This window comes from Mya arenaria, chromosome 3, assembly GCF_026914265.1.
Source record: "Mya arenaria isolate MELC-2E11 chromosome 3, ASM2691426v1".
Classification (NCBI taxonomy): Eukaryota; Metazoa; Mollusca; class Bivalvia; order Myida; family Myidae; genus Mya; species Mya arenaria.
In genome coordinates this window covers 74757141-74780780 of record NC_069124.1, presented here as the reverse complement: position 1 = coordinate 74780780, position 23640 = coordinate 74757141, and the positions used below count along the sequence as shown (strand labels likewise).

The 23640-nt window shown below is 36.3% G+C and overlaps 1 protein-coding gene and 1 pseudogene across 1 annotated transcript; both read right to left on the bottom strand.

Moving 5' to 3' along the window:
• Nucleotides 1–294: 294 nt before the first annotated feature.
• On the bottom strand, nucleotides 295–8733 carry LOC128226269 (uncharacterized; annotated as a pseudogene).
• A 5022-nt stretch (nucleotides 8734–13755) lies between these two features.
• On the bottom strand, nucleotides 13756–23357 carry LOC128227651 (uncharacterized). The gene is made up of 4 exons (XM_052938389.1): nucleotides 23198–23357; nucleotides 16002–16203; nucleotides 15462–15586; nucleotides 13756–14716 (listed from the first exon to the last, which is right to left on the bottom strand). Exons 1-4 carry the CDS (start codon nucleotides 23244–23246, stop codon nucleotides 14658–14660), a joined length of 435 nt encoding a protein of 144 aa, XP_052794349.1. The 5' UTR covers nucleotides 23247–23357; the 3' UTR covers nucleotides 13756–14657.
• Nucleotides 23358–23640: the final 283 nt, after the last annotated feature.

The following is a 23640-nucleotide window of genomic DNA, read 5'->3' as shown; positions in this document are numbered from 1 at the left end:
TGGGCAAGTTTTCAAATATAACAGACAAAAAAGAGGTTGAAATGAACATATTTGATAAGTTTTATACCGATATTTAGTATGGACATATACATTTGATTCGATAATCGCTTATGAAATTAATCCGCTTATCCGACACGAGTATCCAAGACATTATCCGTTTGACACGGCACAGTCAGGGGCACCTGTCGCATTCCGGTGACAACTCCTGATTTTTGTTCTTGCAAAATATCCGAAGCGAACTACGCTCTCGTGTATAAAATGCATTATTGGTAATAAATTGTAACAACTCTGATATACTAAAGACAGTTTATTAACTACATAAGAGAAGTAACTACAGATGGTTTACATTGTATTGGTTAGGCATGGTTATAACCGCTTCATATAAATGACATACACGTACATACAGGATTATTTCATCCGCATACACACACGCACACACTCCCCAAACGTATTATTCAGATGATACTAAATGGTGAAAATTATTTCTGTTATTAGAAACAATGGCATGATAACATCAATGATTGTTGGTAAAAAGGGCACAGTCCGTCAACTCGTTAGCGGGTGAAAATAAAACCCGTCTGTTTTAACTATTTAAAAAGACAAATTCGTTTGAAACCGTTAGCCTTTTGTAATATTTCCTTATTAGTTTTAAATACTGGAACCAATCCAAGGATTAGATAGTTCAACGTCTTAACTTCCATGTTGTATGAACGTGTTTAAACTCTGGTACACAAACATCAGGACATCTGTACCTTCCATACTACAACGATTAAGTGCGTGTTTATAAATGCTGCCGTTTTGCAGTAAAACTAGTCATCGTCTAAGAAAATGGCTAACGGCTAGTTTCCTTGTAAAACGAACGTCTATTTTCCTTGTCAAACGAACGGCTAGTTTCCTTGTCATACGAAAGCATTGTGATGATATGCCATGTATAAGGTTAATATTACGATGTCGTTCCATTAAACACCAAACCATGGTAACAATGAGATGATAACAGCCCCATAAAAAGCGAACGAATCAATTAAATTTACAACTTGACTGACCTCACCTAAATGTCCCAACTGATAAGAAAACTGTTCTTACAAAGCCAACATTGAGAACACAAAGAAATACAAAATTGTCCTCACACACATAATTATTGTTATCAGTATGTACATGTTCCTATCCAACCAATTGTCGGAATGCTTCATATAAGGCGCTTGTGAAGATGGTTATCGCGTGTTCTGACCGGAAGTGGTTCTACTGGTTATATCCGGCGTGCATCATATTGGTCTGGTTGGACATCACAACGCTCGTTTCTGCATGATAAAACGTACTTATTCTTGAGCTGTATTGAACTACAACATGGTGATTCAGTGACAAACGACCATTACGTACATGTTATAGTTCATACACTACATATTACACATTAAAATATTTCACATGGTAAGAATGATTTATTTGTCATATATTCACTGTCAGCGAGTCATTGTTAATTGTTAAAACTCAGGTAAGCTATTCATGAACCGCTTCATTTACAAGGCCTTGAAAATGAAATACGGTGCACGAACAACTTGGGTCTGAGTCGCTTATTTGTAGCAATGAAATAATAGTGTACATAATACAGTAGAGGGGTTCTAATAGAGGGGTATTGAATTACAGGAATGCGGTGTTCTTTGTGCTATTGAATGCAACACGGACATATCTTTACAAGTAAACATCCTTTATTGATTGCTAGACGGAAAGTATTAAAAAAGTTTATGTTTCGGTGCTTTTCCATTTCTGTACAAACGTCAATCAATTTTATTTTCTTTAATAACATATTCACAAAGTCGCGACAATTTATCATTTACCGACACTCATTTAATGGAACTTACGCCTGGGCGTTTTCATTTTCGCGCCAAAATAACCACTTGTCTACACGAACAAAGGGCGGAGCTAGTGGGTCAATTAAGTGCGGCGTATTTTGATATTTCAATTTATTATTACACGGATATCAAATAATATAAACATAATGGCCTATCTTTATTAAATAGCTTTGTCCTAAGAGCCAGACTGGTCATTTTTCTATGATCCACTACAGCAATGTACTCACGAGGGGCTCCCGGGGATTGCACAATTACGGTGCGATCCCTCCGACAGCAGCAGCAGCCACAACAGCAGCAGCAGCACAACACAATCAGGCCCAGCAACACCAACCCGGACACGATTGGCACCCAGCTACAAGTTTTCAGTTTAAGTTATGTTATTTGTATGCAAGCAAAATTTATACTCATGAAAACAACGACCCAATGAACAAAGGTGATAAAGTCACCCTGCTAGTATGTATCGATAAAAATCCATGATATAAGTGGTTAAAAACTAATATTTTATTTGCATTTCTATTTTGAATGAAAATAACGATCACTACACATGATAATCATTATTACATACAGTTCTCTAACAATGTTTTTTTGAAGTAGAAACCCGAACAATTATGTAACAAAGAGCCTTTAATGTTCTTTATGGTTTTTAAACACACAATTTAATGTTTTCACAAATACGTACACTTTTCCCAAATTGTTCGATGCATACCAAACGTTTTAATTGAAGCCCTTTATCAGTATCGATGTAATTGTGTATTCAGTGCAGTATACTAACATGTGTTCGGTGATCCAGCTCTCGGCGCAGGCCTCTTGGTCACGGGCAGAAGAGGGGACCTGTCGAAGGGGGTTGCTGCAGCACACCTTATAATTGGTGAGGTCAAGGTTCCAACAGCAGTAATCCTGACACAGCTGGGATGCGTGCTACGTGCCGCTCGGGTCCGTGTAACTCGAGCAACAGTCGGAACCATACACGGCCCAGCCTGTAAAACAACGGACTAACATTACCCACACAAAAAAGTGGCCGGATTTCGTGAAACACACATGAAACAGACTCAGTAACGTGAGTTTTATTTAGCATATCGAACAGCAAATGACTGGACTGATAGAAGAGACTTCATACGAACAGAATATTCAGATTTGTTGTATTAACACACGCTAAAATCAGTCCATTTTTATTCTCGTCAAATTAAAGTATTGTCTGGCCCAGTTTCACATGTTGATGAGCAATATTTATTTTATTCAAATGCCAGTGACTAAACAGATCTAAAGGTTTTAATATACATATAAACACAAACTGACTATGAAACGGTTGGGTCGGGGCCTATTTCGGTTACCCGAACCGAATGGTTTTTGAAGGCCGTAGTAGTATGTACTTACAACAATAAATGGTTTGCTGCTACACAGTCGCATAACGTTTTAATATTATAAGTACATACTAACAACCTTTAACTTTTAATGGTCCCCTTTTCCTTGTGTATACTACCTACTAAATAGGCAAGTCACTTATTTATCGATTAACCTGTTGACCACTAAAGCTGTGGTAGCACAGGTAGCTTGAAAACATTCTAAAACAATAAAATGTAGTATTTATTACAGGCATATGCCGTTCCATTGGCTGAACATGTACAAAATGTTTTATTATACACTGCCTCACCTCGAACAATTTTCGGGAAATCAACATTTGATCCCGATTTTCTAAAATTGAGGCGCATGTAATTCTTATATGATACAATCTCGACCACATTCACCGGATCAAAGTCGTCTCTAGTCTAGATACGGTCGAAATAATGAGTGAGAGAGTAAATACAAATAAAGACGTTCTTAAACACGGTAGCATGTGGAAAACAAGGCTTATTTTCCAAGGGGAAGGGCCGTTAATTAACGGCCCCTTTCATTTAAGGTAAAAAAAACACAGCCAGAGCTACCTTTTTTGTTCTCAGAGACAAAAATCAACATATTATTCATATTTAATGACAGTTTTGACAATGAGACATTTATAATATAATACAGATACACATACACTTATAGTTGAACCAGGCTGTTGACCCCCCCCCCCCCCCCCCCAGTCTAAAATAATAGACGTGTTATACGGAAAAGAAATGGAAATTAAAATAACTAATTAATATACTGTACTGACACTACGGGACAAAAAGTCAAAGATACTTACAGGACATCAAAATACACAAAGATGAACACAACACTCTAATCCCTCCCATAGTGCTTTAGTTATGAAGTGCGTTTAAAACAACACCTCAATTCTTCGCTGTAGTGTTAACACTTTGTGTGACGCGCTTTGTGTATATCGCAGGCACGATGCAATTTTCTGAAAATGTTGTATTTCTAAAAATAGAATCCGACTACTTGTAAATTTAGTATGGTGGTCCAAAAGGGTTACTGACAGTATACATTCAGATATGAATGCAATTATTTAATCAGATTGATGTTAAACCCTGTTATGGTTGAATGAGACATTTTGAAGTTGTATTTTTCACCTACAGGTCTGTCTGTGTGTCCGTATGTACACGGTTGTCACAATATGTATGTGCGTTGCCTCTTAAATTGCTAGAAGGATTTCAAGTTGCTGAAGCATCACAGGAAGCTTAAAGTCGTGCAATGTTTCCCTGAGTAACGGCCCTTTGATTGTTCGTACGGCAAAAAATGGTTTTGTTAGGGTTACACTCTTTTAAAATTAGGTAGGGTAGGTAGGCTTTTTATCTTCTTTTTTTATTAGGCTTTGTATAAAATCGTTCGTTTCGACCTTTTAACAATACATCGATAACATTTTCTGTTGTTTTATTTTTTGCTTTTTTGTTCGTAAGCTCTGTTTATAAATTAAAAATAGAATATTGCTTACTAATCAATGCAATAACAATCACGTTGAACAATACAACAGTACAATTCAAAATAAAGTAAAGTGCATCTTAAAAACAGCTAGTCGAGTACTGCGACCCGGACTTTCTAAATTCTCTCAGCACAGACGCGATAAACGCGGCCATGTCCAGTCTACGTTTCAGCAGTTATAATAAGCGGACGAAACCCTTCTGGGACAACAAAAACAAGTCACTATAGCAAGACATCCATCTACAAAGCATCCGGATGGCGTCGGGTCGGCCTTGAGGAAGTAATTACGATCCTGAATTACCGTGAATACAAAATTGCCAAAGCAATGTTTTGGCGAATATAGAGACAGAAACAAGAAGAGTGTGACCATTCGACAACAGAATTAGATAAAATGCAATATTGAAAAACGCAAAAGCGAAAAAAAATGGAAAGCTAACACATGCGATGAATTGATTATTAGTTGATAGTGTTAAGTGAATTGTTAATTGAAAATGTTAACTCGTACGGGGCAAATGAGTTCCAGAAATATTTTGAAACTGTGTCCTACCATAATTATTCGCTATTTAATAGAGAAAACAAAATCCGTGTGTGAGCATTTTCCAGGAATTAAAATACACATGGCCCATCGCCCCAGCTGATGTGTGAGTAAATGCATTTGAAAGCTAGATGAACTTTGATCTCACTTGTAATTGTCAAGATCGGACAAAAGGATTCAAAGGAAAATCTACGCAACCTCATAAATGTCTATATTAGTGGAAATTTGTAGAACGCACACATGGACTGCACCAGATATAACAAACGTCCGGACGGTTCTGTGCTTCAAAGTTGAGTTCTTTCAACTTGCTTTTGTACTTATTCTACATCGATCAGATCTTGGTCACGCTAAAAAAACAGTACTCAAACATAAAATACCAGTACGTCTTTCAAAAACCTTTTTGTGCCCCGCCTCATTTTGTACTAACCTATTGCATAACAATTCAATATCTAACATGGAAAGGACTGTAACAGGAAGTAAGCTCGTTAAAGATGAAACATTTGATTCCAGTTGTTTGTTATTGTTTTTTTCGTGTGTTTTTTACTGTATACCATGTTTTTGTATGATTATATATGAAGATATTTTTTATGAAGTAAAAAAAACACAGTTATTATGAATGCGCAGTAATGTGCCTAAAGGCAGGTAACCCATCCTTCGCTAGCGATATATCCCTTGTGGCAGTAGCTCCCCTTTACCTCCCGTCGATAATTGACAAAGTTTATAAACGTTTAGGTTACACACCACCATTGTCATTTCCTCTATAATTCAATGTGAAATGATTATTTTTAGACAACATTTAAAGGCATTTCGAGCGAATACAGACTATGATAAACATATATATTCTTAAAGTGCAATCTTTAAATTACCTTTTAAGCCAATAAAAAGGGGGGGGGGGGTCAAGTTATTCCTAAGAAAACTCCCTCCACTTGAAAAACAAACTCTAAAAATTGCACAGTCCGCAATGTCAGTTCTTCAAAAATGACCTTTGAACTATAGGGCAGCAGTTATGCTTAAATCTCTATTCTAAATGATAAATCAAGCAATAATAGATACTCAAGGTATAAAAGTTTCAGGAATAATGATATTTTTGATTTGCAGTGTATTGAGCATGTGAAAACATGTCTATCAGTCATAAAAACATTTTTTTTATTGAGAATTTTCCACACAACGAAGTACATATGACGCAATGGTGACGTCATACCTATATATATAACGGAATGCCGCAAGGGCCATCGCCTATGAATCAGTTGATCTGAAACGCGAAACTCGATAGTATGATGATGAAAACGCGAAATCACGAAACTACGATCATAGGCGATGGCCCTTACGGCATTCCGTAATATATTCAATCAGCTAGGTATATGGCTACACGCGGTGACGGCGGAGGTGGAATGAAATCATGCGCGAAGCTTGGTAAAGGTCGCTATTATTAGTGCGTGTGGGAGAGAAGCGTTAGGAAGTTCCCTCTTCGGTAGCCAAAACACGTTCAAGTCAAAATACTATGAAAACGATCGTCACGAATTAATTCTGCATGTCATTGTGTCCCGTTCATCAAGCAGTATACAAGTAATGTTGTACATCTACATGATAAACGTAGCCCCTGAAGATATTTCAACTTAAACTCAACGAGTCTATCTTTGTTGTCAACCACTTTTGCAGAATAACACTGGTAGGTGAACTTTCATCCTGTGATGAGAGTAACGCCCCCCCCCCCCCCGGGAAATAGCAGGGACTCTGACTTTCGGTCCAGGCCCGGGTAAAATCCCCGCCAAATGTTTCCGCACCCCAGGGACCCAGGTATGAGCTTCCCTGGTTGTTTTAACGTGTACCAGTGTATAGCACTGTCACACGGGGCCCCATTTAACGTCCCTCCTGGAAGACGGTTTGTACTTTTTAGTGATGAGGCGGGGAATCGAACCTGCGATCCCTGGATTGACAGTCAAGTGTGTTACCACTAGACTACGATGTGCCAAAATTCATGTCAGACTCAAATTGTTCATCATATATAGTAATGACGCGGCGCGATTATCGAATATAATCGAGTAATCGTCGACGGGCATCCAACATGGGCGACATAATGATCATCAATAGTCCATTTGCATCGAAGCTCCTATATCTGACATACGCTTGCACAATACCATTTGTTGAGGCGTTTCACATATCCGAGTTGGTGCTATGGACGTACACAAACTAATTCTCTTGTTCTTCTGACATTCAATATGTTGGGCTAAAACAATTTGAGGTTGAAATGAACATATTTGATATGTTTTATATCGATATTTATGGACATATAATTTGATTCGATTATCGATTATGAAATCAATCCGCTTATCCAACACGAGTATCTAAGACATTATCCGCCTGACACGGCACAGTCAGGGGCACCTGTGGCATTCCGGTGACAACTCCTGTTTTTTTTTTGTTCTAAGCATTGAAAAAATCGGCTCACATCACAAGGGGTGACTGTTTAATGGGCTAGCTTAAACTTTAGACTAAAACTGCTTGCAAGCTGCAAAGGAAATTTGAAATATTTAGTTAAGTGTGTGTAGAGTGAGGGGGGAGGGGGCTAAAGCGTTAAATCAGATAAAGTCATAGTTCTTTTGAATTTCTCAAAGTCGTTAAATCAGACTTGTACAAATTAATTTACGTGGTTGGCACACATACTTCTTTAATTTGATCAATTCCTTTTATATCAAAGGACTGTTATTTGCAGTTTCAGAGAAGATTTTCAATGATGTAATTATATACTATATAGAAAACCTGTCGTCTCTTTTTCAGGGGAACTTTAAACCACAGGCCAATACTTTAAACAATCTTTGTAAAATACATCTACATTGTACACCTATGTCATACTGCATGTACACAATGCTATTAGGAAGTAGTTTTTATTTAAAAAGTGAAGAATTATTTTCTCCCTCTTAATTTGTGCTTGGTATTCAATTCATATAACATGTTACCATGATAACTTAGTGCTGTTGATAAATATTAGGCACTGCCTTCTGTCTTATGCTATTCATATAACTGCTGCAGACTTTTGTACGTAGCAAAGCAAGTTGAGTAGACTAAGATGAGATTAATATTGTTTTTAAAGTATGAAATATTGAAATGTTTTTTAAATACTTTGACCATCAAATTTCATAACATGGTATCAGCAGTTCATCACACTGCTAGTGAGTATGGAATACCAAACATAATTTTATTCTTTATTTTATACCCATCATCAATCCACATGCAATACATATCACAAAATACTTTAACCCATATTCCGCTCCAGTGCAATACGGCCATATACCACTCTTGTGACGTCGTACGCCGCTCTTCTATGTGCTGTTGTAGAACCGAGCGTTCACGACGTAAAGCATCCAGAGAGTCGTAAGAGGTCTCCTTCTTCTGAGTCAAATTCACAAGCTCCTCTTGTATTTCCTTGTTCTCTTCCACTAGAGACTCAATGGCCTCTTGAACTTTTCGCGAAGCCTTTGTCTTCGGTCGAGCGCCATTTTCTGATGCCGCCATTTTTTTTAAGTCAAATACTGGACGTCTGGACGGGACGAAATTAAACTGAACAATGACCAGATCGGATTAACACCTATGGGTGACTGCGCATGAAAGTAGTTCCCATAATTATAACATTTTAGGCTAAAATGTGGTAACTGCGTTTTGATCCGGATATGGCGAAAAGTCATATTTGATTCTGGTAGTTTTTTGTAGATTTTGATTTTACTCGGCTTAAGCCTTGTGGTGTCCGAATCTGCAAAAATCTACTTGAGTCGAATACAACCTCCTGGATCAAAACGCAGTACTTATAACCCTATTATGTACAAAACCTGTTACCCCGTGGACAGAGCATCTTTAACCTACAGGGCCATTGTAGCTTTGAACAATCATTGTAAAAGACAACTACATACATGTACAAGATGCTTAAGGAAGTAGTTTGGAAAAATTTAGAATTATTTTATCCGTCTTAATTTGTATGCATTAGATAACTCAATAAATGCAGCAGTTGGCCATTCTTATATTGTCCTCTGTCACTGTCCTGATAGCTCCCTATCTCAATAGATGCAAAAGGTTGTAGGTTCATGATTCCCTGGTCCAATATGTCATACAGAAAGAAGATGTTGAATGTAGAATCAAGAAGCTTTCTTTTCAGGCACTCCAAATTGAATAGTACTGTAACATTTGGAGTGCCAAGAATTTGTTCGATTCCTAGGCAACAGGTATCAGGTGTTGCAGTACATTTGGCAAATACTTTTCACCCGTCCTTGTAAATCTAAAAAAGCTTTCATTTCGCAAAAGAAGTTCATATAACTAAATTAAGGTTGCTAAATCAGAGTTTGAATAATTCTGAAAACTAGATGCGCCTTTAATTGCAGCAATTTGAACTCCAACTCATAATGTCAATTAAGCTGGTTATGCAATACTGCAGTTCCTTGGTGTTGGGATTGCTTTATTTACTTGAATAAACAAACAGTTCTTGTGTTGGAAAGTACAATGTATTAACATGCATTTTTCTTGCCCTGGCTCCATCCAAGCCTTAAATCTTAGATCAACATGTACTTGGGGCCATGTGTAATATCAATGAGAACTATAAATTATGTTTAATTTAGTGCCACTTATGCTATTTCATTCCACATACAAAAACACTAACATGTTCAAACCAATATCCTATGTTATTATAAAACCATTGCCAAGTTGGTAATTTGAAAAGACAAGAAATTATATCTGGTCAGGGTTTGACATAGTCTTTCTAGACAGTTGGACTTGTTTTGCAGTTACTTTGAAAATCTTCAAAAGCTAACTGAACAAGACTTGAGCAAAAAAACTCACAATACCAAAAGGGGTTTTAAAGACTTATGAGATCATTCTCACATCACCTATACCATTAGTTCTTATCTACAAACTTAAGTCAACATAATAATTGATGTTTTACATAAATATTGCAATGAATAAAACATATTGCAATAAGTGCCAATAACATAGCAATCAAGTATGATCACTATAGGCCTAAACATGAGATTTCAACATTTTCCTGATAAACAATCAATAATTTTACTTAACAATTTTCTCATTTTTTACACAAGCTGAAAAAATGGTCTCTTTTTGAACACTTCACATATTTCATGGCTTTCATCATTCAAACTAACATTTCGCTTGTTATTTCAATGTTCAATGATTGTGTAAACATTCATAAATGATGGTTAAAATTAACATTCATGCTAATCATGCCTACCAAAAACACAACTGCAGTGAATAGAATTTATGTCTCAAAAATGAACGAAGCCGAGTTACATCTAGTAGGATATCAAATCCTACAAATGTATTCATCATTTTTATAACCGTATTTAGTAAATGTTAATTTTTTGTATGTCTAAAAAGTTTCATTATTTGGTATATCAAAGAACATTTGTGGGTATAAATTTGATGATATTTTGTGATTCATTTAATTTCATTCCTGTTTCATTTAGTGTTCAATCCCAAGCTTTCTTGTTCACATTTAAGTGAAGAAAAGTCACTGAACTGAATAAATTCATTATAATGTAAGGTCACATAAAATATATATTGTGCTTTTTAAAAATAACATTTTTTTCATCTGTTTAAAATTATGTCAAATGAAATGCATTGACATTTTATTATGAGTTTAAAGCTGCACTCTCATTTTGACAACTTTTTTAATTTTTGTCTTGGAACGACAATACCTAGTAATCATTTTTAATGGAAAAACACGAAATAACTGCTATTAATAAATCATTTGTAAACTATGGGGATCATCAGTAGTAAGTTTAAATGCATTAATTGTACACATCGATACCAAGTTTATGTCAATTTTCTACAATTTTCTTTAAATTTTTGCTTTTTCATCATTAATTTAGTACAGCCCCTTTAAACTGTACCTTATAATGTCTGTGACTTATCAAATATTTAATAGTAATGGTCTGCAACCAAGATTAGTTTTTATTATTCAGGTTTCAAACTGCATTGTGTATGCGATTGGAAAAGTAATCTTGAAAGCTCACTTAGTATAATTTTTACAAATAACATTCACCCTGCAAGGTACTCATATTTGGATGATACAAAAAGAATCGCACAGTCATTTATGTTTATTTGCATTTATTGATAAAGGATACCCTTTTCAAATCTTTGAATTAGATTACAAAGTATAAGTTATATAAATAAATATTTATTCTTAACTTTATCTGAATACACAAGCTAATGCATCAGTCAATTGTAACCATGGCCCCGCCCCCGGAATAGCGGGGACTTTTACTTTCGGTCCAGCCAACCCCAGCTAAAATCCCCGACCTGCGCAGATAATCTGATGGTAAAGTCCCCACCAAATGCCCCGAACCCAAGGGACATTAGGTTAAGCCCCATCCACACTGGTCACTGTATTTTCCGGGAAGACCTTGCACTTCGGGGCCACCTGAAAGGTAAAAACATGGCCCATTTCGCCGGCTATCCCCGGTATACCCCCGGATGTGAGAGCCGTGGTAACAATTGACTGGTGGATAATGATACATAGTGATCCAAGCTCATGCCAAGATGATTTCTATTCTGACATCGCGAGGTTAGATATTCCTAAGGAAAAAAAGCCTTGACAGCATTTGAGAAAGACTGTTGTGAGATTAAATCTTCATTACTTTACTATTCCACAACATAAGGGATCTTTATTGAATATTTTGATTTTGTTCCCTAAACGCCACAAGTCAACTGATTAATTAATACAAATTCAATTATATCTCCACAATTTTCGACACTGCATTGTTAAATAAAACTCAAAAGTTACACTTGTAAATTATTTAACCAAATACCTTTCCCTCAAATATTTCACAAATTTATATTGATCTATCAACAACAATGCATCACCATACTGTATCTCTGACTGATTTTTGATTTTCATTCTTGGCTAGAAAACAAAAAGTGAGCACAAAGCGTCTTCAGAAAAAAAACTTGTAAAGTATGCACCAGACAATTGTAACCCCCCTCCCCCCCCCCCGGATTTCCATCCAGCAAATCTCCGGTAAAATCCCTGCCCTGCGAGAACGAACTGGTGGTAAATCCCGTGAATAACCCCACACCCCGGGGATCTAAGGTAAGAGCAATTTCCTGATATATTTTGAGGGAAGACAAAACCACCGCAATCACCCAGCATTGCGAGGACACCAGTTCTGGCTTCCATAACTGTAATGTTGATATTTATTTTTTTGATGTTTACAACACGTCCAAAAAGGTAATATATAATGTGTTCGCTGAAGTTCTTTAGCTACGAGGGCACCTGAAAGGTAAAAACACAGCCCTTTTCCCTGGTATATCCCCGAGGGGGCTGTGGTAACAATTGACTGGTGCATTATATAAGAGAGGAAATCAAAATTGAGCATGCAAGATTGTTTTATCAATGGCGATGGTTTATCACAATGTCATGTACTTACACTGAGAGTGGCTCCAAGATTTTTCTATGCACATAGGTAAACAATCATCTTATTCACAGATGCTGTGCACATATCCATACATTTGGCTTCATTTAGAATGAAACTTCATAAATAAGTATGCGCATATTTGATATTTTTTATCTCCATTTTGCAAAATTGAAATCACATGATTTTTTTTCAAACGAACTTGTATTGCTTGAAAATTAACGTGTCAAATTAAAAATGCTACCCACGGTAAGATGAAAATAAATCCGTTTGATGGTGGTTATCATTCAATGGCGGCTTTATTGATAAATTTCCTCAGTAAAACACTATGAAATTCACATCATCAACATCCGGAAGTAGTGATAACATACATGTCTGAATCATTCGGCCGCTCTGATCAGAGTAAATTTTGAGGTCAATAAGTAGACTGGTAACCTGATTTACTTTTCCTCAAAAATATATACAGGTACGCGGCATATGGTGTTTAGTTAACATTAATTGTATTTGAACAATAAATACCAAAAATCATGTTGTATTTAAAAAATTGTTAAGCGCCATGCGATGATTAGTTAAAAAACTTTGTATCGAAATGAAAATATCACGGAAACATGCAAATTATGTCGAAAAAAAAGATCAGTGGCCGACTTCGGAATACCAACATTGTATACAAAGGATAACACTACTTTTTTTAAACCAACTTTCCTGGTTGTTTTCTACTTAGACCGCACGCTTTATTCGCTTTTAATACGTATGAATTCACAAGACATTTCGAATGCGCGATGGGCACCACGGTTAGCTGATGCAAGAAAATTCATGTGGTTAACCCGATTAACTCACTCGCTACGTATGCATTTATTGTGCTTCATTAAAAGAACATACAGTTAGCTTGAATTGTTAGGAGAACTATTTTTATTGGATGTTGTGATTGTAATCAGTTCTGGTACTACTTTGATTATTCAAATTCGCTAACGGCAATCCAATCAAAATACAGCGTAGGAATACATTACGTCAGTGAACCCTCAGATGCGGCTTGAAAATGCAGACATCGCGGTTATGGCTATGAACTAGGCCACAAGTGCCCTAGTCCAAAAAGCATTATTGGACATAAATAGTAACAACTCTGATATATTCAAGACGGTTTATTGACTTCATAAGAGAAGTAACTACAGATAGTTTACATTGTAATGGGTTAGGCAAAGTTATTGCCGCTTGATATTTATGACATACACGTACATACAGGATTATTTCATCGCACACACACGCGCACACACTCTCCAAAATTAATGTATTATTGAGATGATACTTAAGTGTTGATAATTATTTAAGTAATAAGAGACAATGGCATAATAACATCAATGCTTGTTGGTAAAAACAAAGTACACTCCGTCTACCCGTGACGATATTCAATTGATTTTTTTCGTAAGCACCCATAAGCAGTCTTTGAAAAACCTCCAGTGAGAATTTCTAAGTGGACAATATTCAGCGGAGCATATTAAAGGCAAAATAATAAAAGTAAACTGCCGACAAAAACAACAACAATACACTGAAGGATTGTTTCTTTGTCACATTAAAGGGTAGTTTCTTTGTCATAAACGAACGGCTAGTTTCCTTGTAAAACGAACGGCTAGTTTCCTTGTAAAACGAACGGCTAGTTTCTTTGTAAAACGGACGGCTAGTTTCCTTGTCATACGAAAACATTGTGATGATATGCAATGTGTAAGGTTAATATTACGATGTCGTTCCATTAAACACCAAACCATGATAACATTGAGATGATAACAGCCCCATAAAAACGAACGAATCAATTAAAGTTACAACTTGACTGTCCTCACCTAAATGTCCCAGCTGATAAGAAAACTGTTCTTACAAAGCCAACATCGAGAACACAAAGAAATACGAAATTGTCAAGTCCTCACACACATAATTATTGTTATCAGTATGTACATGTTCCTATCCAACCAATTGTCGGAATGCTTCATATAAGGCGCTTGTGAAGATGGTTATCGCGTGTTCTGACCGGAAGTGGTTCTACTGGTTATATCCGGCGTGCATCATATTGGTCTGGCTGGCCATCACAACGCTCGTTTCTGCATGATAAAACGTACTTATTATTGAGCAGCTGTATTGAACTACAACATGGTGATTCAGTGACAAACGACCATAACGTACATGTTATCGTACAATACACTATGTATTACTTGTTAAAATATTTCACATGTTAAGAATGTTTTATTTGTCATATATTCACTGTCAGCGATTCATTGTTTATTGTTGAAAGTCAGGTAAGCTATTCATAAACCGCTTCAGTTACAAGGCCTTAAAAATGAAATACGGTGCATGAAATAATAGTGTACATAATACAGTAGAGGGGTTCTAATAGAGGGGTATTGAATTACAGGAATGCGGTGTTCTTTGTGCTATTAAATGCAACACGGACATATCTTTAAAAGTAAACATCCTTTATTGATGTTTACACGGAAAATATTAAACAAAAGTTGATGTTTCGGTACTTCTAAAGTTTTGTACAAACGTCAATCGATTTTATTTTATTTTATAACAATTTCACAACTCGCGACAATTTACCATTGCCCGACACTCATTTAATTAAGCTTACGCCTGGGCGTTTTCATTTTCGCGCCAAAATAACCACTTGCCTACACGAACAAAGGGCGGAGCTAGTGGGTCAACTAAGTGCGGCGTATTTTGATATTTCAATTTATTATTACACGGATTTCAAATAATATAAACATAATGGCCTATCTTTATTAAATAGCTTTGTCCTAAGAGCCAGACTGGTCATTTTTCTATGATCGACTACAGCAATGTACTCACGAGGGGCTCCCGGGGATTGCACAATTACGGTGCGATCCCTCCGACAGCAGCACCAGCCACAACAGCAGCAGCAGCACAACACAATCAGGCCCAGCAACACCAACCCGGACACGATCGGCACCCAGCTACAAATGTTCAGTTTAAATTATGTTATTTGTATGCAAGCAAAATTTATATTCATGAAAACAACGACCCAATGAACAAAGGTGATAAAGCCACCCTGCTAGTATGTATCGATAAAAATCCATGATATAAGTGGTTAAAAACTAATATTTTAATTGCATTTCTATTTGGAATGGACGATCACTACACATGATAATCATTATACAGTTCTCTAACAATGTTTTTTAAGTAGAAACCCGAACATTTACAAATAAAGCATTCAATGTTCTTTATGTTTTTTTAACACACAATTTAATGTTTTCACAAATACGTACACTTTTCCCAATTGTTTGATGCATACCAAACGTTTTTTAATGAAGCACTTTATCAGTATTTTAAAACATCGATGTAATTATGTATTCAGTGCAGTATACTTACATGTGTTCGGCGATCCAGTTCTCCGTGCAGGACTCTTGGTCACGTTGAGAGGAGGGGACCTGGCGCCAGGATTCGCTGCAGCACACCCTATACTGGAGGGCGATGTCCATACAGCAGTAGTCCTCGCACAGCATGGAGGAGTGGTACGTGCCGCTCAGGTCCGTGTAACTCTTGCAACATTGGTAACCAAACACGCCCCAGCCTGTACAACAACGGACTATCATTAACCACATCAAAACACGTGATCGGATTTCGTGAAACACTTTCATATGAAACAGACTCAGTGTGATTTAATTGGCATATTTAACAGTAAATGACTGGACTGATAGAAGAGACTTCATACGAACAGAATATTCACATTTGTTGTTTAACACAAGTTCACTTCCGTCTATTTTTATTCTTGTCAAATTTCAGTATTGTCTGGCCCAGTTTCACATGTTGATGAGCAATATTTATTTTATTCAAATGCCAGTGACTAAACAGATCTAAAGGTTTTAATATACATATAAACACAAACTGACTATGAAACGGTAGAGTCGGTGCCTATTTCGGTTACCCGAACCGAATGTTTTTAAGGCCGTAGTATGTACTTAACACACGAATGGTTTGATGCTACACAGTCGCATAACGTTTTATTATTATTATAAGTACTTACTAACAACCTTTAACTTTTAAAGGTCCCCTTTTCCTTGTGTATACTAACTTCTAAATGGGCAAGTCATTTTTTTATATTTATCGCTTAACCTGGTGACCACTTAAGCTGTATATAGCCAGTAATTAATTAATTCATTATAATTATAGATGGTCGTGTATTCAGCGCACAACCTTGGTCATAGGGCCAGTCTAATTATGTTGCACTGCATATGTAGTAAACCGTTTCGATATCAGCGTCTGAGCTGCAAGATGGCGGCCAAAAATCAGAAAAAATAGGTGTTTTGGAACCTGTTTTCGCCTGGTAAAAAGTATTTATTTCTAAAAATTTATGACCATTTGTTTAAAATCAACTTCAGCAATAATTCCATTCAAAGTGCATAGCTTATCACTTCAGTCAACGTATCCCCAATCCTCATGTATTAAAAGTTACAATGCATCCCTCTTTCAATCGCTTCTAAAGTTTTTTTTCGGTACTTTTATTAGAAATCATACGTTAGGCAAGTTTTATGAACATAAACGTTTTAATTGTTTGGAAAATGATTTTATTTTACGAACAATTTTAGCAATAATTCCTTTCAAAATGCAGAGCTTATCAGATGGTCGTTTTCCCGCGGTGAGGACAAACATGTGGCCAGTAAATGTATGTAGAAACTATGTTCAGAATATAGGTCAGTTAATGTAGTTGAAACTATTTTTAGATTATCGGAAATTGTCTGTTCTAAAAATGAGAGTATGATTGTTATTTTTGTTTTATGTCAGTATCTTTGAAGAAATAGTACTAGTGCTGTTATGAATGCGTCGCACTCTTTGGATGTTTTACAGGTTTTTTTTCCGAACTACTTTGCTTCACCAAACGTATGCATAACTCACTGTCGTATCAGGGCATGTGTGCTAATATAAATCGAAAGCCTAATGTCTAAAGCTATGCCAAGAATACACCGGAACAAAGCTTTTATGCAAAAAAATAAAACATCATATTAATAATATAAACGCCTAAACATCATAGAATGAATAGTATTTTGTTATTGTTTAGCAGGCAAATCATAGTATTTGAAGCATTAGCAACGCGAAACCTGAGATACAACTATTTTGACACTCAGACGATCATTTTTGTTTCTTATCTCATAAAAGTAATATAAGAAATGCACCATTACAAATAAGCGTGCTTCTGGGTCACGTCAGGTTAAAATAACAAACCCTGCAGGCGATTGGACACTTGCGGTCGGTAATAATATCTGTAATATCTGGAACATCTTGGGCTAAACGCAGAGTGAATATCATTATGTAGCCTTCCTACCAGAGCCTCCATTATTTTGACCCACATTAATCTGATAAATATAGCGATCTAAAAATAGTTATATTCTGCTAAAGATAAAACGCCGGGATACAGAAATACAGCGCGGAAATAGCCGAACAAGCAAGAACTCTTACTCGGACTGCAATACAACTAATCTATTTTTATGGTTTCGACGTCATCCTGCTAAACATAGCGCATTGAGACAAAAAATGGGTTAAAACGACATGAATAGAAGTAGTTCTTTGGTGTTTGCGGTCTTAAGACTACCTGCGCGCATGCGCAGATAGTCTAAAAATAAAATGGAAAAAAAATACCTACCCTACTTGTTTTTTTTTAAAGGATGTAACCCTAAACCAACCACTTTATTTTTGGCCTAATGGACAGGGAGCCTGAAAACATTCTAGAACAATAAAGTGTAGTACTTAACACAGTCATATGCCGTTCCATTGGCTGAACATGTACAAAAGGTTTTATCATACACTGCCTCACCTCGAACAATTTTCGGAAAATCAACATTTGATCCCGATTTTCTGAAATTGAGGCGCAGGTAATTCTTTTATGATACAACCTCGACCACATTCACCGGATCAAAGTCGTCTCTAGATACGGTCGAAATAAAGAGTGAGAGAGTAAATACAAATAAAGGCGTTTTTCAACACGGTAGCATGTGGAAGGCGAAATAACTGTGTTCCTGTATTTTTTGGAATTAATACTGTTAATCCTGAAAAAAACAACTAGAGTATGCGTTCACCCTCACTCATCGTACGTAAAAGGAAAGTAAGGCTTAAAGGAAGTTACCACACAGAAAAAATAACATGTTTTAGCATTGTTTTATATGTGTTACGAAAGCGTCATTTGGCGGTATTTTTTTCTTCTACTTAGTCTTATTGAGCGGAGAATCCAGTGAGATCGTTAAAAAAGTTAAAATATTCAGTTTCATTTTCTGAAAAACAAGTGCGGTAAATTCTTCGAACGAATCAACTTGGCGCGGCCTAACACGCAAGATGTTGCACACAAAGACCTTACACGGCCATGAAATGCATGCGGAAATGGATATTCAATCTGTACACATACTGTCTGTTGTAAATGATTTATACGATGTTCAGATCATGTATTAAGGCCTGACTTTATCGATAGTGAGATTTATTATCATCACGATTCTAATTAATACTAGAAGCGTTGGTAGCAATAGTTTATATCTGGATTATGAGAATTGTCCTGTGTTGTCAAACTGAAACAACTTTTACACTTTAATATTTATTTTAAAACGATTGTTGGCGTGAGAGTGTCTTGTGTTGAGGGGAGAATTGGCCTGAGTAACCGGAACGGTATAAACACACTAGTACGGCTTGGTGACCACACACCAAACTCACATGCGCCAAAAGACGGGCCACTTCACGCTAATCATTATCTGGCAATCACGCTATGACAATGAATGACGGGAAATTTAAATACAAGATCAAAACATTAGACCACAGTTACCTCCAGCCGGCCAATCATAGGCCTGCAAAAGTGTTTGATAAATCTCACACACAACTGTTTTTCTTTCGGATATTTCAACTGGTAAATCTCGTGCAAATCGTTCACCTACTTATGTTACAAGGACGATCTTAATACTACAGAAATGTTTGTTTCCTGTGCTTTCCTGACATTTTTCTCATACAAATGTATGGTATCGGTACGCTACGCTCGCTGATAAAATCCATATCATACTCGTGATCTATCCTATACATATTTAACACACACGTTGACGAAGGCAAGCTCTGTGATTGTAATGTAAGACCGTTCATTATTCGATTGAACGATCGCAAACACAAAGCTCCTAGTCTTGTATATCGTTTATTATTGGATCAGTCCATCAGGCCTCAAAAAATGGTTTAGTTAGGGTAACATCTTTTTCAAAAATAGGTAGGGTAGGCAGGATTTTCATTTTTTTAATTCATTTTTTTGTATTAGGCTTTAGGCAAGAACGTCATTCCCATCCTTGGAGATTTGTGGTAAAGTAAGCTTCTGTGTATTTACTATTATTTAAAAAGTTTTGAAGGTTTTAAACTACATATTTAGACACATAAATGAGCCATAATATGGAGTCCGGGATTTTGCGTTACATCACAGAAATTTCAGTTTAATCGTATGTATCTGGAGAAATACATGTGATATACAGATTTGTAAAATTAAAGAAAATTTTCAAGACAAATAACTGTCTTTATTGATATGATGTTGACCTTTCAAGCAACTGTTACTTCATTTAAATCATACATTTATCATCCATTTTCCAGGTGTCCTGTGCGGACATTTTCAGGAGGGGTTGTTCAAAATACAAACTAAATGTGATTTCTTTTTATGTAATCCTTGTAGGCTTATTTGTGTGAAATAAAAACGTGGACATTTTATTTGTATTTACTAATTTCAGTTTTATTTCAGCAGCGGTAATACTATTATTTTCCAAAATAAAACCATGTAATGCGACGTAACCAAATGTGTCCACCTTGTTACGTCACAGAAAAAAGCATTATAACTCATGACCTTGACATCGATGCATCTTCGCGCAGCATGATAACAACGTGATCGATCGTGAACTTTGATAATGTCGTAAACAGGTGGTTCTGGAAAACGTCGGATTATAATGACAGGGAAGTCAACTATCGGGTGCGAAAGTTGTGTCTTTTTTGTTACGTCGCATTATTTTTATATTAGTAACCAATCGTAACAACTCGGCCATCTCCGGCAAGCTTCGAGATAGACCTCGTAAATAGTAGTAAGGATATACGAAAGTGCGATGCGGCTGCCGGCGATTAACACCGTTTCAATCCGCGTAAAGAAGGCTCATTGTAACAACAAGGAAATGGATTGTGTTAAATTAAATGTGCTTGTTTAAGAGAAAATATTTATTGTAACCTCAAAGAATGTTCGTTTTATGAATATTTAGATGTTTCCTTATAGTTGAAGCACTCTATTTCCTCTAGAAAAATCGTGAGCACACAGAAAATGTACTTGACAGTCATTGAAATGATCATACGGTTCATGGCATGCATGAATCATTACATCGGATTAAATGCATGCATGGACTAAATGTCAACATTTTCTCAACAGTTATAAGAGTACCCTATGAAATGTAAGTTTTAATTCATACTTTGCCGTGTTATTTTTCACACCATCCCTTGCCATTAAAACAACATTACTATTCTGTAAAATCATTGATTGCCTTGTGCAGAGTTTTGTGGGTCGTGGTAGGATGGGTGTGAGCTTGGCACCGAGTCAGCTTTACCAGCTGAAATCTATGCATGCCTTTACTTCAGCATTATTGGGTTTGGGCTGCAGATTTTTTTTGTGTAAACAGTTCTGTGGGGTTGGGGTGGGGCGGTGACTATCCACGCAGTAAGCTCAATTGTTAGAGTACCAGTACAACGTTCATGTGGATATGCACCGGACAATTGTAACCACGGCCCACCCAGGTCTGGCGAATAGTGGGGACTTTGACTTTCAGTATGCAACCCCGGCTAAAATCCCCACCCTGCGCGGACGATCCAATGGCAAAATCCCTGCCAAATGCCCCCACACCCCAGGGACTCTAGGTAAGGTCCATTCCCCTCTATATTTTAAGCGATGATAAAACCACCGCATTCACCCAGCACTGCAGGGCCACCTGATAGGTAAAACACGGCCCATTTCCCCGGGTTAACCCCAGTATTCCCCTAAACCTGGGGGGGGGAACAATTGACTGGTGCACCAAGTTGACAGTACTTGTCTTAAAATTGTATTTGTTCAAGGCAGATCATGCTTCACTTTACCTCCTAGGCTGTGGATAAAACCCACTCATTAGAAGTTTCCTTACACATTATCTTTGTCTTAATCTATAATTATTAGTCTCAATATCCTTGAGTAAATTGTCATTTTTTATTAAAACCAACACCAAATGAGTAGCTGATAAGATACTCAACCGATTTATTTTTTTGTAAATAAAAGCCATAAACAAATATTTAGCCAGGTTACTAAGCTTTTCAGCAATGTATACCAGACTTTTTTCAATAATACTTAATCTATTTTGAATAATTAGCCTTTAGATCACTCTTCACCAAATGACTCTTTTATTTCCAAAATAGAGATGCATTGTGATTACTCCAACTTTGTTTGTGCATAACAAAGACACCAGTGTGGATTTTGGTGTCCTGTTACACAATTTGTGCAGTTTTTGGTGTCCTGTTACACAATTTGTGCAGTTTTTGGTGTCCTGTTACACAAATTGTGTCCAGTTACATCTCACTTTGTGTCTTGTTACATCAATCTTCAACTAGGTAACAAACTGCTAAATATTTAACTAAATACATGATTCTGTATTTAAAGCAATTCAAATAAAGCTATTGATTGATGTAAGTGGTCTAAATAAGTGAAAACAATCAACTGGACTTCATAAGAATGCTTTGTAATATGGTGTCCAGTGTTACTAACAATAAAACTTAAAATCCACATTACTTTGTATTTAAAGCTAGAAGTGTTATGCCATTTCAAATATAATTGCTTTAGATATTGTTCTATCCTAATACAGCATAAAATTTGACAAACGCAAATATTAAAAAAGAGGACACCACAGTGTTTGTGATGTAACGCAAATTCCCGGACTCCATATTATGGCTCAATTTATATACATATATAAATCCAACTGACTATAAAAATGGTAGGGTCGGCGTCAATTTCGTATGTATGGTCGGCTAATCCGAACAAAATGTTGTTGCTGTTTTAACTTTTCACCAAAGCTACCTTTTTTGTTCTCAGAGACAGGCAAAAATCAGCATAATTCATATTTAATGACAGTTTTGACAATGAGACATTTATAATATAATACAGATACACATACACTTATAGTTGAACCAGGCTGTAGAGTCAATTCTTGTTTTGCATGACATTTATAACTTTTTAAAGCTCAATACAATTATACATTATGGAAGAAACAACATATCCTACAGGATAGATAGAGTGTTCATTAAATAAACTATAAACGGAGAATGAGATGAGAATGATTCATCATACAAAATTAAGAGCTCGGAAGAGTTATGTACAATGTCTGGGCTTTTATTCATAGATTTCAGTCCCCCGCCCCCAGTCTAAAATAATAGACGTGTTATACGGGATTATTTGCAATATCAAAAATCGTATAAAACAACGTACAATTATTTGGACTACAACCATTAGAATAACTAATTAATATACTGTACTGACACATGGACAAAAAGTCAAAGATACTTACATGACATCAAAATACACAAAGATGAACACAACACTCTAATCCCTCCCATGATGCTTAAGTTATGAAGTGCGTTTAATACAAAACCTCAATTCTTCGCTGTAGTGTTAACACTTTGTGTGACGCTCTTTGTGTTTATTCAATCGAGGGCACGATGCAAATTTCTGAAAACGCTGTATTTTCTAAAAATAGAATCCGTCGACTTGTAAATTTAGTATGGTGATCCAAAAGGGTTATAAATTCAGATATGAATACAATTATTTAATTACAATAATATTTAACTCTCTTATGATAAGTTAAATGAGACATTTTGAAGTTGCATTTTTCACCTACAGGTCTGTCTGTGTGTTCGTATGTATACGGTTGTCACAATATGTATGTGCGTTACCTCTTAAAGCTGCACTCTCACAGATTTACCACTTTTACAACTTTTTTATTTTTTGTCT

What these genes read in the sequence shown, in the direction of transcription:
- LOC128227651 (XM_052938389.1), bottom strand. Translation starts at nt 23,246, where the DNA reads ATGGGAGGGATTAGAGTGTTGTGTTCATCTTTGTGTATTTTGATGTCA. An exon ending in AACTGGATCGCCGAACACAT is followed by an intron (nt 15,587 to 16,001) that starts GTAAGTATACTG and finishes GAACATTTGTAG; the next exon opens with CTGGGTGCCGATCGTGTCCG. An exon ending in GCAATCCCCGGGAGCCCCTC is followed by an intron (nt 14,717 to 15,461) that starts GTGAGTACATTG and finishes TTTATCATGCAG; the next exon opens with AAACGAGCGTTGTGATGGCC.